This window comes from Labrus mixtus, chromosome 21 (genome assembly GCF_963584025.1).
Source record: "Labrus mixtus chromosome 21, fLabMix1.1, whole genome shotgun sequence".
NCBI lineage: Eukaryota > Metazoa > Chordata > Actinopteri > Labriformes > Labridae > Labrus > Labrus mixtus.
In genome coordinates, this window is record NC_083632.1 from 21,222,110 (window position 1) to 21,238,289 (window position 16,180).

The 16,180-nt window shown below is 44.1% G+C and overlaps 1 protein-coding gene across 2 annotated transcripts in view; it reads right to left on the minus strand.

Moving 5' to 3' along the window:
• Nucleotides 1–691: 691 nt before the first annotated feature.
• trrap (transformation/transcription domain-associated protein) overlaps nt 692–16,180 on the minus strand; it is an 87,257-nt gene continuing 71,768 nt past the window's right edge. Inside the window, exons 66-72 of one of the 2 annotated variants that reach the window (XM_061027458.1) lie at nt 15,856–16,117; nt 9,136–9,361; nt 8,714–8,931; nt 7,712–7,896; nt 6,920–7,123; nt 3,941–4,135; nt 692–1,737 (exon numbers count right to left, since the gene is read on the minus strand). In XM_061027458.1, coding sequence (XP_060883441.1) covers nt 1,453–1,737; nt 3,941–4,135; nt 6,920–7,123; nt 7,712–7,896; nt 8,714–8,931; nt 9,136–9,361; nt 15,856–16,117 — 1,575 coding nt within the window. In that variant the 3' untranslated portion in view covers nt 692–1,452. The remainder of the gene's footprint in view (nt 1,738–3,940; nt 4,136–6,919; nt 7,124–7,711; nt 7,897–8,713; nt 8,932–9,135; nt 9,362–15,855; nt 16,118–16,180) is intronic. The other variant, XM_061027459.1, reaches the window with a different exon arrangement.

The window sequence follows — 16,180 nt, forward strand, 5'->3', positions numbered from 1 at the left end:
AGAGAACCTTTAAAAATAACTGTTATTTTCCTGAGCTGATCAGAGAGGAAGAGATGTCAGAGTCCGTTTGTAAACATGTTGGGAGGCAGAGTGTGTGTGTGTGTGTGTGTGTGTGTGTGTGTGTGTGTGTGTGTGGATCCTATAGAGGCGAACAGAGATATAACCTTAGTTTATGAGTGCAGACGGGCTCTCTGACAGTGTGTGTAAGTCAAGCGAGGCCGCCCCACTCGCAGAACTACTGGCACGCATTAATCAAACACCGTGGGGAGCAGAGTAACACCTCGACACACCTCAGCAGGACTTTCTAACCGCAGGGAGGGAATGACCACGAGGTTATTGTACCTGCATGAGAAACAAAGAAGGCAGACTCGACACTGCAGCGCCGCAACGCCTCTCCATAAACGACTTTTTAGCATCAGAGAGCGGTTAGCGTGGGGTCTTTTCACAGTGTGAGTTATTACTGCAATAATATCCAGGAGTGCATCCTTCAGGGTGATTATAGCTGTGACAGTGATGCAGTAGTTGTAAGACACAGATGGGGATTACTTTGCATTACTGCTGTTTTACAACCGCACAAAAGAGCAACTACTGTACAGAAAAAATTGTGAGCATTGCTGGAAGTCATTTTTATGATCTATTGGTCTTAATTGTCCTAATAAAAAGTGTGGAGGAAGAGCAAACACAGCGTTTGTATTATAAAAAGAGCATTTTATTAAAACAAAATGCTTATTTACAAGGCGACAAAAACAGTTTGGAAAAAAGCACTGTACCTTTACAAAAAGGGGGGGGGGGAATATGCAAACACAGCCGGCTCAGGAGTGACTGCAGCTGTGATGGATGATTACAGCGTCTGAGGGCCCGGTAGTTAACACTTTGTGACATTAAAAACAGGCCTGATGGAAAAAGACAAAAAAGTCCCGCAAATGAGAATTAGAAAAAGTCTGACGTGTTTGTTTGTACAGCTCGGGTAGGAAGTGAAAAAAAAATGAAAAGAACATCATCTGTTATTCATAGGATCACAGCATTTGTCATCGGGGAAGGGGTTGAACAGAAACGACACGTTTTGAAGTTTAAATAGAAAGTTTAGGGGAGAAATTGCTGATGAAATAAAAAAGCTTCACAATTAACAGAAACATTTCCCGTCTCTTAAATAAAATAAGAAAGCATAGGTGATTCTGACACATAAACACATCTTTGTACTGTCTTACTTACAGTCCCTGTTCAGTTAGAAAAATAAATACAAAAAGGTAGAAGTTGTGTTTTCATAGACATTCCATCAGTCCTGATATTAACTATAAACTGGTGAGCCCTGTTTCAAACTCTGACTGTGAGAGTCTTTTGTTTCAGCTTGATTCCACTCACAAAACTGATTCAGTGTACTTTGATATAAAATAATCAAAAGACAAAAAAAATAAAACACTTCTCAGTCCCTCCTGGACCTTCATCCTCCTCTTAGAGCCAGGGGTGCCAGGCGGGGTCCATGCGGCAGAGGTTGTCCAGGCTGTTTGCTGCAGCCACCAGCGTGTTCACTTTACTCTCTCCGCCCTCAAACTGAGCCAGGTTGTGGAGGCGGGTCATGATGGCCGTGACGGCTTTCTGGACCAATGAAACGAGCTGCTGGGAGTCCATGTTCTCTGGCTGGCCGGCGGGGGATAGAGGCATTGACGTGTCTTCCTGGGTCTTCTTGTGCCAGGCGATGATCTCGTCGCGAAGGACCGCCTTCAGGATGCCATCCACCTATCAGAGAGCGAGGAAGAGGAAGAGGAAGAGGAGATGCACATTTTAAAGCTAATGGAGTAGACATATGTAAACTGAAACATTAAAGTTTTTGTAATAAACCAGATCCTATGAAGACTTTTGGTGGATAAAAATGCATGTGGGTCAAACTTTTGTAAGGATTGTTTTTGGTAAATGTTCACACCTTTCAGAAAAAGGCTTCTATGACATCCTTCATTGTAGTAAAACAACTGAATGTAGACAATAGCTTACATATTGAGATGCCTCTGATTTTATTTTATTGCATCCGTCTGACGGTGTGTGTTTTTGTGCTGCTATTCTTTCCCCGGCTGTGTGAGAGTGTCCAGCAGTAGGAAAACCAGCAATGAAACGTGATAAAAGCGTCTGTTTATATAAACGGCATTGCCATTACAAACATAGACATAAAACAAAGCAATTAAGGCTGAGTCATCATCCTCAGGGAGAGCTCTCTGTTGTTAGCAGCTCATTATGGTGACACAAAACTAAAATACATAACCATGCAAACCATGACGGCACCACAACACCAGCAATCATCACCTCACTAGGTACACACTGCCCCCCCCCCCCCCCCCCCCCCCCACCTTCTTCTTCCCCAGAGTGTTTTGATTTTTGTGTTTTTGTCGTTTTCCCTGGAAATGTCAGCTCTCTGTGACCACACTGAACCGTGGTCTCTGGAACTCGGCCTTCACAAGTTTTCATGGGCTTATGTGTGTTTTGTTTGTTTGTTTGTATCTTTAGCGCTCCTGCTGCCTCCACATCTGTCAAGACTTCAAGACTGAGTCAGAACTAAACATAAAGACACCACACGCCTGTCATTACTGCCTGTTGCAGATACACTTGTCCAGCCCTCGAGGCTGCCCGTGCTCTCACTGCTTTGTTTTTGTTTGCTTGTGTGCCTTTGAGAACTTCCTCTGCGCTGTATCTGGAAGTTGAAGTGCTAAAGAATTTGTGGAGATTTTAGCAGCGGCTGAAGCATCCTCACTGATGCTGCCATGCTGAAATCTATTCTCCTTGAACCCGACAACCCCTGTGTCATATGACAAAACAAACACATGAAACAGAAGGTTTTCAAAAGGATGCAAAAGATTTTTTGTTAAACCAACGATTAGGAATACATGTGCATCTTAAGAACAGTGTTGTCTCTGTTGGCCCAGTTTAAGCTGTTAATTGCTACACTGTGTTTTCACATCTTGCTCCTAACTTTGTCTAAGCTGAGCAGGCAGCTTTCAGACGTTGTATCAGAGTTTTTGCTGAAAATAGAAGGCCGCTGCATCTGGCACCATGAGAGTGGTCAGTCACCCTAATGATCATCTGAAGAATGCTGCAACGCTTTGTAGAGCTGTGTTTTGTCAAAATGGGAGACTTTGTTCACTTCTGTCCATACTAATTAAAAAGAAAGAAAAAGCTGATTCAACATTTGTCTTTATAAAGAAATTTAAATTTCCTTTTTACGTGTACAAGCCATGTTAAACAAAACTCGATTTGACTCAGAATTTTTCCAGCCAGCCGGTTTGTGTGAAGTCGGGCTGAGTAGGTATTCTGGAAAATTCACCGTGAGCTAGAGGGCAGGGGTGATGGCGTTAATTGTAAATGGCCTTGAGCTTGTATAGCACTGCTCTAGTCTCCTGACTTCTCAAAGCTCACTTTACACCGCAGGTCACACCTACACATTCACACACTGTTAACTAATCTCTTTCATTCACACGATGCTGACCAAGCAGTTGGAGCAACTTGGGGTTAAGTGTCTTCCCACAGCACACTTGGACATGTGGCTGCAGGAGCTGGGGATCGAACCCCTGACCTTCTGGTTTGGAAACGACCTACACTACCACTAAGCCACAGCCGCCTCTATACTGGCGAGGTTTATAATACGTGACTGGTGCAACCTTCATGCTCATAATGAAGCTGGGTGAAATGTTTTCTACTTCCACTTTTTCATGTAGCATCACATGCTGTCGAAATGTCAACCATTTCTACGTCAACCTTTTTATGTCATGTCCTGTCACCTCAGACCCCCCCCCCACCCCTCAGACAGAGAAAAGTCTCCTGCTGTGAAGATTTCAGGGGCAGCGTGTCTTGAAGTTCTCTAGAAATGTTCAGGAGTGCATGTAAAGAAAAAGGCCTTACTGGCCCGTATAATAACTCGTCATAATGGTTTTCATTTTCACAGCAGACACGTTACCTTAAAGTTTGGCTGTGCAAAGCATCGAGCCACCGCGATCATGGAGGCAGTGAGCGGCCCGGAGACGCCAATAGTTGTCAGAAACTCGGAGATGTTGGGTGTCAGGCGGAACGGAACCGGGCGATTGGCGTCCAGGTCTCCCGTGGCGTCGTTGATGTCAAAGCGGAAGTAGGAGACGTTCAGCTTTCCTGTGTCCTTAAAACAGAGAAATGAGAAAAAAAAAAGGTTAAGGTAAAGAACAAGACGGCTGAAATCAATTTGAAAGAAGGTTTTTTTTTAAAAAATACAATAGTGAAAGAAGTTCATTCACATGTGGATCTTCTTTTCTGCGCAGTGTTAGAACACAAACAGCCTTCACAAAAAGAAGTCTTCTCTTCAAAGACTAAGAGCTACAAAACGAGCTCGCAGCAACAAAATGGCTGCAGTTATTGATCTGTGTGCCCCAGACGCCGTAACACTTCAAACTATCAGCAGCAGAACATCTATAATCCTCAATTCACTCCCGCTCCCCCTCTCCCTGCTCGCTAACTTAAATATATACAGCCAAGTTTTCATCCATAAGCCTGCATTTATGTGCGAGAGGACTGCTACACGAGCAGCCATTCCAGGAAGATAAGCTCCCTTATATGAAAAGGTGAGCGGCTCTGACAGCTTTATAGCAGAGCGTTTGATTTCAGCTCCTGTTCCCTCTCCTCTCTCTCTCTCTCTCCCCCCCCCTCTATCCTTCTTCTTTAATTCCCTCTCTCTCTCCTTCTGTCATTTGCTCCTCCGGGCCCCGGTGGAAGGCCTGGAGGCAGCGGGCTGAGACACCAGCAAACCCCCCCAGGAGGCTCAGATAAGCCTGCACACAGTTGGCTGTGAAGGAAACACTCGGAATGCTAAATCAGCCAATCAGTAGTGGCCGGCGATGGCTTCATTTTTGGGGGCTGACGCAACAGAAGTGTCACATGTAGGGAGGTGAGGATTTGAAATGTGACCGTGGCAGATTTGATTTAATATTAAAGGAGATGAAGAATTCACCACTAAAGGAACATTCCATCATCATAAACCAGATATCTTTACATGGGTTAGCACATTGGTACATCGCTGACTTCTCTCATGTCTACTACACCCACCCCCCCCCCAATGGTCTTAGCAGTCCACTGATCAGCTGTGTCTTGTAGTCACTAAAACGAGCTCCCTCCCACGTTAGAGTGGACCCCCCCCCTCCAGCTTTAAATCTTGTCTTCAAAGTTCTTCTTATTAGAGCTGTGTGGTCTCTTCCTGTGGTTATCATATTGATTACTATAATGTTTCTGTTTTTACAGGCTCATGTTTTTTTTATTTCACTGTATAGCACTTTGCTATACCTTGTTGTTTTTCAAAGAGGAACTGCCCCTAACTAAGTCTGTATTTCACTGGAATTTGCAGAAACATCAAACAAGGTATCCAAGATTGAAATACTCCAGAATATAGAAAGTCTTTCTTTCAATCACTAAAAAAATCAATCACTAGAAAGTGGCTAAATCCAGCAGCAGCTACATTACAAGATTGATACGATTAGCTTTGTAAATATTTACAATGAAAAAGTTGACTAACTCCGTGAGGATCCATAAAGAGAATGAAAGGATGGAGGTTACAACTCCCATACGAGGTGACCTGGTTTGACTGCAGCGACTCATTCATTCTGCCTGGAAGCTCTAATGGAAGCTGCCCTGCTTCTAAAGTGGACATATGTCTTATAGTTGCATCTTTATGGATGTGTGCTATGGGGCTATGTAAGAAAAACTTTAGTACAAATGTTGACATTTAACTTAGCTTTATATGTTTTGTAATTGTGGGTATGATGAATTTAGACATTTATGTCTTCTTGGATTAGTCTGTGTGATGAAAAGTACAAATTACATTACATTTTTATTTTATTTTTTATTTTTAAGATTTTATTTTGGGCTTTTTGTGCCTTTTTATTGTAGAGATAGGACAGTGGATAGAGTTAGAAATCAGGGAGAGAGAGTGGGGAACGACATGCAGGAATGGAGCCACAGGCTGGATTTGAACCTGGGCCGCCCGCTTGGAAGACTACAGCCTCCATGCACCTGCAAGTGAATATGAAGGACTGAAGTTCTACAGGACTGAATTAGGACACACAAGGCCTGCAGATTCTAAGTCCTCTTTTCTTACATAGATATGTAGGATATGATGTCAAAATATCCAAATGTCTTTGTTTGTTTGGGATAGAGCTTTCTTTCAGGATGTTGTTGAAAGAATCTAGTGAAGAAATAATCATAGCTTACTGGACGTCACAAAGTATCACACAGCTTTATTTGTACCTTGCCGGGGGAACTTATGGTCTCATCAAGGGCAGGCTGGGGCACAGGATGTTACAGCTGTGTGATGTCCTGTCCTTGCACCCCCCCCCCCCCTCTCTCTTGTTTGTGTGTGTTTGTGTGTGTGTGTGCGTACGCTCTCCGTACCGTAATCCTCCTGTGTCTAATGGGATCTGCCGAGTGGAACAGGCAGAGAGGGGGCTTAATACCAGTGCTTAGCTGCCCGGAGGAACGCCTGTCAGCAGAGGCCGATTAGGATCAGAGGGGAGGGGTGGCCGACTGACACAATCATCTTTAATAATGACTTTGAGAAAAGCCGTCTGCAGACCCCGAGCGACGGCTGCAGCAGCCGGATGCGTGTGGACGTGCGCACACACAAACACGGCCTCTTCAAATTGAAACGTCTTTGATAGCCGTTGAGTGAAGCGACTGAATATAATGTTGTGTCAAAACATCGACAGCTACTGGCTGACTGATAGGAGCAGCGTGAATGTCATGGGGGAGAACGGTAATTCATACGGCCTGATATGGAGAGGGTAATGGTGATCTCTTAATGCATCTATGAGAGTGTATATCTATTGAATTAGCCCTCGTCAAATGGATCCCACTCGCCCTTGACAGCAGATCGACATGTCCCTGGGTGTGTGTGTGTGTTTGTATGTGTGTCCTCTACCTGTGCGATCTGCAGCATCTCAGGGTTCAGCCGGTTGAGGTGGAGCATGAACTCGGCCAGGCCGATGAGGGCCAGCTGGATGGTGAACATCTTCCTGAAGGTCCAGTAATCGGTGGCGTTGGGGAAGGTGTGGAGAGCCCACTCCTTCAGCATGCTGCGAGGAACCATGTTGCCCTGCACCTCCTTCAGGATGTCCCGCAGCACCTGGTGGTAAACAAGAGGGTCAGCAAGTTAGCTTAAGGCCTCATATTCAGACAATCATTGATCAGGATCATGAACAAACGCATGTCAAGCTTCTGTATTGAAGAATCTTAGTACTTAGACTCTACATGAGTAATCTCATGGTAGTTTGATGTTGAACAATTGTAAAAAATGGACATCTATCGTAGGTTCATTTTTAACCAATTTCAGAAAATATCTATAGTCAGTCCTTTTTTTAAACAACAACACAAAGAATGGAACTAAAGAAAGAAAACAGAAAATCCAAATGAATCACCAAATGAGGTCAAAATCTTTAGAATTAATTTAATAATTAAGAGGTTTTTTTTTCAGGTTATATTCTCATAATTTGAACTATATAAAAACAGATCAAATGGTCTAAAGGAAAAGCACTGTAACAAAACTAAATTAACAAGCAATTTCTAAGCTCATATAAAATGAAAGTTTTATCACAGGACAGCTGTCTACACTTCTGTTACAGAGATGCATCTAAATTCATAGCGTTTAAAGGAAGCTGTACTACTCCCCGACTTTGTGGTTTGTGTTTGTCGGTTCCTATAATCGTCTCAGTACCTGGTGGCTGGCCTGTGTGCCTCTGGCCTGCACTGTGGCCAGACGGTCGTAATATCTGGAAATGGGGTTGTCATGTTCGATGCCCTTCTTGGCGCAGCGTTGTTTGTAAATTTCCACCAGCGACAAAGATGAAGGGTTGTCCTCCACCAGCCGCATCTGAGGCGACACGGCCACCACTCGGGGCACTGTAGAGATGGAGGGGGTGGGAGGAGGGGGGAAAAAGGAAAGGACACAGGTGGGGAGGGATAAGGAGGAGGAGGAAAGCCAGACAGGAAGAAGAAAAAAAGAAAATAAAGTGGTAAACAACCATGTGAATAAAACGCAAACCGTAAACATATGGCTGCACTTGCAAGCAAACAGTCCCTGCTTTACCACAGTGTAAAACCGCACATCCAAACCTACAACTAAAATACCCCAGAGGAAGGAAACAGCTGCAGTGAAGGCGTGCCACCGCTCTACACCAAGCAGGGTCAACGGAGGTAACAAAGGCTGCACATGAGTCTAAACATTTACATAGACTGGCACCCCAAAACCTAATCAATACCAGCCTTTCCAGTGAGGAGGAAAATGGGTTGGAAGGGACTGTTGAAATCCCCATCCATATTTCCCCTTACACAAACCAATCAAGTGCATAAATGGAGAGTGGGCAAAACATCTGGGTGGAGGAAAACCACGAGGGGACGACAGGGGAGGAAACAGCGCATGAAAGGGAATTGAAATCGTGTCTGTGTGTGTGTGTGTGTGTGTGTGTGTGCGCGTGACTTAGAGAGAATAAAAAGAAGATGGTCACTGTTGCCGGTGTGAGGAATCAGAGCAGAGAGAACAGATCTGTGTAAACATTTGCAAGTAAAATAGAATACGGGAGACTTTCCTGATCTCTTCAACAACAAAAAACTTGTGTTATAAAATATTCTAAAGAAGTTTTTTTTTTTGAAGTTTTTTCCTAGGGAGATGTTCTCCCTTATGCACACAAGCTCCCACTTCTTCTCTCTCTGCACCTACCGGTGAAGAAGAGGTGTCTCTTGGTGGTCTCCTTCCTCTTCTCAAGGCAAGGATTGAGGAGGCGGAGCAGCTGCAGGACCCTCTCCTCCCTCCTTGACTCGGTCAGACAGGCGTCGTTCATCACCAGGTAAGGGTAGATCTTGCCGTTGTGGCCCCGGATGTACAGGCGCCGCGCCGCTGTGTTGTGTTTCTGAACGATTTCCACCCTCGGCATGAACCTGGAGAGATACACAGAGTATGAAGTTGTGAGCTTATGTGGGAGGGAAAGATATGTGAGCAACACTCCCCTGTGTGATTCTATTCTCCTGTAATCCCATCGATCGAGTCTATCACAGTCAGAACTTCGAAGTCTTTGCATCATGATTTGTTTTTTAAATACCTTCTGTACATGAGGCCAAGTTATGACAAGACGATTCCTTTACCTTGCAATCTTGATGTAATAGTGCGTAGGTTTGGGCATGAGGAACTCCCCGGGGATCTCCACCTCTGCCGTCTGTGCTGAGAAGTTGCTGAGGAAGCGACACTTCTCCTCGATGAGGAAGAACTTGGGCAGCTGTTTGGTCTTGGCCTCCAGGATCTTGATCCACTTCTTCAGCTTGGAGATGAGATTGTGGAGCTTCATGGAGCCTGGCACACTGAAGTCAAAGTCTGGTCGGGGAAAAGGGAGTCATTGTTACAATTATTATTTAAATAGATCTATATTTTTCATTTATTGAAATATTATTTTCTCTTTTCTGTTTTCATCTATTTTTTTCCAAATCGCTACAATTATTTCCCAAGAAGAAGAGATGAAAATGTTAAAGAACAGAAGTTCTGACCAAAAACTGTATAAAAAAAAAAAAGGATGACATGACAGCTCACCAGAAGTGAAGTCAAAACATTTGGCTTGCTGCAGAAAAGGTCATAAGCCCCACCTCCTCCAAATGAACAGATAAGACATGGGTCAAACTACAGAATCTGAATGTATTTTATCTGAAAAATAGTTTGTGTCATCAGTTTGTTCTTATCTGACTTATGCTGGACTGTTCACTCTTCTGAGGACTTTCATTTTTAAATAATTATTAAATTCTAAATAAAAATGTTAAATGCCAGGATTGACCGCTCTGCGAGCACTAACACAAGAGTCATTGAACTTTCCATAATCGTGATTAACTGCTGAAAACTGACTGAAGAATCTGTTGAGTTGTGGGCAGTACTGACATAAGTTAAGAGTTAGAGGAAGGGACTGGACATCAGTATCGCAGCTTCTCAAACTCTATGTCTACTGCATTGTGTCAGTGCCCGTCTTTGGGGATGTTTCGGAGGAGGTGGAACCTCATCATCCATCTGTACATACAGTCAATTTCAGTGTATAAATTGAATAAGAGGGGCTTGGTTGACAGAGGACAACAAATAAAATCCAAAAGTGATCCAAAAGCTGCTAGAAGAAATCCTCAGGGGCTGAGAAAGTCTTGTTTAGGATTTACTGTGTTACACTTCAACCTCCTAAATCAACTTCCTCAAAATGCCCTTCAGCAAGACACTAACCCCCCAGATGTGTTCCAGTGGAGCTGCTCTCAGCCGCCTACAGTACAAGACTGTAACATCGTGTGCAGCTCCCATGTGTCCTCGGTTTTGTGAAAGCAACCTTTGACCTCTCCTGCTGCTATATACTCGCTCACTTGAGCTCTAAATATGTCTCTAAGTAACCTTATAAATAAAAGACTGTATATACTTTATAGAAGTTTAAAGCCAATGGAAGGCACAAACAAAAAAATAGGTCTCAAATATGAATTAAAAAAAACAGAACAGGAATAAATAGAAGGAAAGAGGAAGAACTTTTGAGATATTTGGTTGAATGACATTTCAATGCAAACTTTAAAGGGCCCCTTACGGAACCACAAACGGTTAAGATTAATTAAAGAGAGATCTGGGTGTTTACTTTGCCGTTATTTACACAGTAACATGAACTGAGAGCACCTTGTGTTTCACAGTGAAGGCTTGAGGCAGAGCGGTGCTGGCTACACAAAACTTACATCTGGGAAAAGTCCATTCTAAATATTGTGTCGGGCCGCTCCACTCCAGCGGCGTGCTGCCTTGCTGGAGGGGGAAACTTCATGGGTAAGTTATTCATGGCAGGCCGGCAGCACAAGGGGAACTGTTTGCTCTATCGACTTAAAACTCCCTGGTGGAGGCTGGGAGCTGATTAAATTAGAGCTACAGAAATTAGGGTCTTAAAGTATTAAATTCCTGTTTCAAGTCACAACTCATATTGCACATAACATATTGTGATGAGCTGCAGCAATAAGGACAGAAAGAGTGGGGGAAGTGAGCCAGGCAAGGTTTTCCATTTTAGACTAAAGCCCCCAGGACAACACGAATGCTAACACACCACACACACATCTACCTCTCCTATTTCAGTACACCCTGTTTGAGCAGCTTCTTAGAATGAATCCATGAAACTGCAAGGCCTTGCCATTTCAGACCCGTTCAATCTCCCCCAGAGTGAGACCTCCTAATACTTTAAATAAGCCCTTTAAAACAGCCAATGTTCTTTTCGGAGAGGCCCTATTTCGCCATCCGTCTGCCTGCAATTCACCTGCCTCGATAGCACAAGGGCTAAATTGAAACAGTCCTGAGGAATTGCAACGCGACAACAATTCAGCGCCATAAAAGTGTATAATGCTTACAAATAGAAAAAAGCAGGACGTGCTACACTCCTTCGAGGCAATGTAGCAATAAAGTAATATAATTCAATCTTTATTGGATGCAACACATTTTACCTGCCGAAATCTGGAGACAGCTGTACATATTAAGGAGGTCTTACATTTCTACAACCCGTAAAAATATCTCCATTTAGAAATACGAGAATGAATATTAAAACAGATAGGGCACAGACTTCCCACCAAAATTTCTACCTGTTTTGAGTTCTATTTATAAGTGGCACTTCACCAATCAGATAACTGTAAGACCCTTAAATGTGTGACATCATTAAACCTGCAGACATTTTCTGACAGAGACTTTAGAGGAGCTCTGCGGTGAGAGTGCTATACTGCCAGTAAGACCAGAAGACAGTTATTCTCTGTCCCCTCTGAACTCATCTTTGACCCCTCCTCTGCAAGCTAGCCGGGGCAAAAGGATGCTCAGAGAAGGAGTGTGATGTGGAGAGAAGCCTGGCTGCTCAATGGCCTGAGTGCAAACCCAGGCAGGTATTCTGCTCTGACAGACCGCAGCAGAGGATCAGCACTGCTGCACCAAATAACGGATCCAGACTCGAGAGGTGGGCCACCTCTGTGTATTGAGCCATCATTCCCTCATGACTCAGTTTGGGGTTGCATGGCTGTGTGTGTGTGTGTGTGTGGTGGCATGCAGTCGACTTCACTTCATTTGATTGGTTCGGTGAACTTTTGAGCGGTTCAGAAGTCTTCACAGCAGTGTGTTTGGAGGTTAGAGGGCTTTCTGACATTTTAAGCGTGTGACTGTCGACTAACTGAGGGTACATAGGGGCTAAGCCAAATTGCTATACAGAATTATATTGAGTTACATTTGGCTGTGCTAAATCATTTTTAGCTTGACAAATGACTGTTGAAAAGGCACAGAATTGAAAAGCCCGGAAACTTGTGCATTTTTTGTTTTTTTCAGAAAGCTCTTCTGACAAAAGTCTCTGGAACAGATCCACTGCTAAAACAGTAACTCATGCAAATAGCAGTCGCAGTAATTGGATTTGAATGCCTCCCTGCTGCCAAATGTTATATGTGCACACATAAACCCATATTTTCCGGCCCACAAACCCTGTGAAAGCGAGTGAGCCACTAACGCGGTGTGGGGAATGGGAGCTTGGCTGCTCAGCAGCTCTGTAAACCCTGTTTGTTCCGCTCTGGAAGCCTTGTGTGGTTTTCGGTCTCTGTCGCCCCTGCTCCCACGTCGTTTGTGGGACAGCTGGGTAGTGATGGTCGGCGGGCTCCCTGCGAGGCAGAAGCCCCGGTGACGCCTGGCCGCATGAGCACAGCTGGCACGGCAACATCTGGTAAGATTCATCAGCTCTCGCCTGGAGTCATGCTTGCTTTGTTTGTGTTGTTCAATCAGTCAGTACGCGTGCCGTTCTAATGCATTTGCTTTCGATCACACCTGCCTCATGTTTTCTCTCAGGCTCTCATTTCTATTGTTTTCTTGTCGCTAATTTCCTCTCTTCAATCTTTAATGCTCCTGCCTGTCAGTGTCTACAACCATCAGCTCTGGCTCACCCTTATTACGGCTCTTTTCTCTATAAATCAGGTGATCATTTTATCTCTTTTCTTATCATTCACTCGCTGCCCTTGTCCTCCTCTAACCCAGGGGCAAACACATTAGCTCTATTGGCCACTCTCAGGAGCAGTGGAGGGGAAAAGCAAAGGAGAGACTGAAGAGCCGAGGGGGGTTTGTGGGTGTGGGGGGCAGAGAGGGAGGAGCTGCTGTGTGGAAATGTAATAAAAAAAGCCGAGACCTGGCCGTTTCCAGTGAGTGTAATTCAGTGAACCTGTGTGTAGTAAGTCTGTGGGAGTAAAAACCAGTCAGCAAAGAGTTTTTTTTTTGGTTGTAAAAGCTGGGAGCTGTGGGAGCTGCAGACAGCAGTTGTTTAAACAGGATCCAACAAACTGCGGTTCACCTCCCTTATGCAATGAAGGAAATCAGACACGTGGCTCCCAAAAACAAGGGGATGATTGTTTCTGAGGAAAAAAATGTCTCAGAGGGGGGCCTTGGCTAAACCAGACCCGCACCTGTCCTGCTGGATTCCACAGCTTGTGTTTAAATCTGAACACAGGCCAACATGACCCCCCGGCTTTTTCTACAAGCATGCACAAGGAAATCACAGAAGTTTGACTTTGAAATGTTTCAATCTAAATCTGAGGATGGGTGAAAGATGTTCATTGTTGCAGAGTGTCTCCAACTCCTGATCTTTGATGCAACATCGGTGTTTTACATGGAAGAATCTAGATTGGTGAAGTGAAGCATTTGCACCTACCAATGACTCATTTCACAGAATTCAAGATAAAAAAAGCAGTCAATTTTATTTATTTTTGGCTCAGCTTTTTATCTCTGCTGGGGATGAGAAAATCAGGTCAGCAGAGTCAGTGACCACATACTTTAATTGAAGAGCCTTTCCTGATTCCATTTGAGTTTATTGATTCTCTTATCGTCTTATTGTGATTTTATGAGATTTGTTGATTTTTATTCCAGAGGGTCTCCTGAGGCAACACATGACGTAAAAAGAACAAAGCGGGAGTGGTGGACGAAGCATGACAGTCCGCTATACAACACTATAATAAGGGCGTTTTCCTTAAAATCAATGCTGTGTGTAATTTGACAGAGTGGAGTGGAGGAGAACAAACTGGCAAACAGAAAACACAATGCAGCCGTTTAATCACGTGCACGTTGCACAGAGATCGTACCCATCGCTTATATAGAGTCTATGGTCGTGCACCGATTGCAGGGAATAAACGTCAACACTTCCTCCCACTCGCTCGTAGAGAATTCTCCTGATTATATCCTGCGGTGTTCTCACACCAACTCACTCAGATGTTTTGCAGAAAAATTCTAGGGCGCTGACAGGAGAAACTCTAGAATAAAGTCTGAGTGAAAGATGTGTCTGTTTGGGTTTACACATGCAGCTCACCCCGAAAACCTAAGGAGTACTTCTTAAGTTTTGCCCATGTGTGAAAACAGACCGTAAAGGGTTCCAAGACAGCTCTAATGACAGTAGGGCATTTAGCATGACTTTAAAAGCTCTCAATGGAAGAGGAAGCCGCCATTAAGTTAAAAAATGGACATACCGTAAGTCACACCACTTCTGCATTAAAAACCACACGGGCAAACAATCTGACTTGTTGCATTATCTCATCATGATGAAGTGAATCAACAAACATGGATCAAGACTGTCAATATTGGTCGTTAGACTCTGACACAGAGGAAATAAGTGTTTCATTTAGCACAGTAGTGTAAGCAGCAGTATAGACTTAAAGAGGCCTTCCTCTCCAGTATTTATTAGCTATATTATTTATTCACTTTTTGAACAGTCAGCGCCGTGTAAACAATGCTAGGCTCCCTGACAAAGAGGATAAAACTGAGGGTGCAACCTTCATCTCGACCACAATAAAAAAGCACTTGACTGGTGGCGGCAGGTACTTAGCTTAAGTGGGGGAACACTCCATTTACATTTCAATATGAAATGGTCAAAGTTAGCCAGTGCAAATATGGTGGGTGTTATCTCACTCAAGCTCTAGTGCACTGAAGTCTATTAAACCTGCGTTGAGAATCCATTTCATTCTGACACTGAGAGCCGCCAACAAATTGAATAATTACATCACAGCGGCACTTAAAGACATGCATTGTAACCAATACTGTTTTGCAGACTTTTTAAAGCTCTCGCAGACACGGACCAGAACTTTTAGAAGAGTTCAGAGTCTCATAGTCTCAGCTGAGGCAAGAGCACTCGAGAGTCGTCTGCTGTATTTCACCAAAGTTAGAAAAAGTTTGCAGAACATCAATGATGCAGCTTAGGTTTGTGATGTAACTAACCTCCACAGAGTCGAAACAAGTGTAGACATGTGCACTGTACTCACAGTGAAATAAAGACGGTAACAGACTCACAAGTGTATTTCTGACCTAAGTGACCCCTCCCTGAAATCACATGTGGTTGGAAACCTATTAGCAACACCATGCAGATATAAAGTGACGGGTTAAATGTACGGCTACAGAGGCTGGACTCATCATTTAAAGCAGTGTAGGCACACTGCAGCACACACGCTGCCCTTGTTTACTGAGAGGTGGCCGATGTGTGATGTGGGGCTTGAGGGGGGGGGGAAGGTAGGAGGTGTTGCTGGCTTTGCAATTGTCGCACCTCGTCAAATAGTTAAAAATAAAAATAAAAAGGTTGAAAACATATGCTTCACATTCAGCGTCTCCTCAAACTCTGAAGTGTTATGTTAAAGTTACAGAAAGGTACAGCAGCCATGCTAAATGTTAACATGGCTGACAGCCACAAAACTAAAGTGAACAAACAAGTAAGTTGAAAAAGTAAACACAAGAACGACCTCAAAATGAAAGGGTAATTCATGGCTTGTTTTTCTGTCTGCTCTGTATCTGTAAAGCCACATGTGTGTATATTTTCCAAATGCAAAACCAACCTGTTGTGAACTGTCCCTTCATCTTCTGGAAAACGGGGTCCTGCGCTGTGGCCTGGGCTCGACGGGCTAGAGACTCCGAGGCAGCGCTGGAGAACATGGTGGAAACATTGGAGACGTTCTCCAAGCCGACGCCGAAGGTGCTAACCAGCTTCTTGACAAAGTTCAGTGTGTGCGGTGTGATCTTGGCGTCGGAAACGGCGCCGCTCTTCTCAAAAGCCACCGAGTAGCACTTAGCCAGGCCCTGCTGGAGCTGCCTCAAGACCTGCGAGGAGGGAGGGAAAAGTTAAGTCTGATGATAATACTTGTGTCCTTAGACAACATTTTC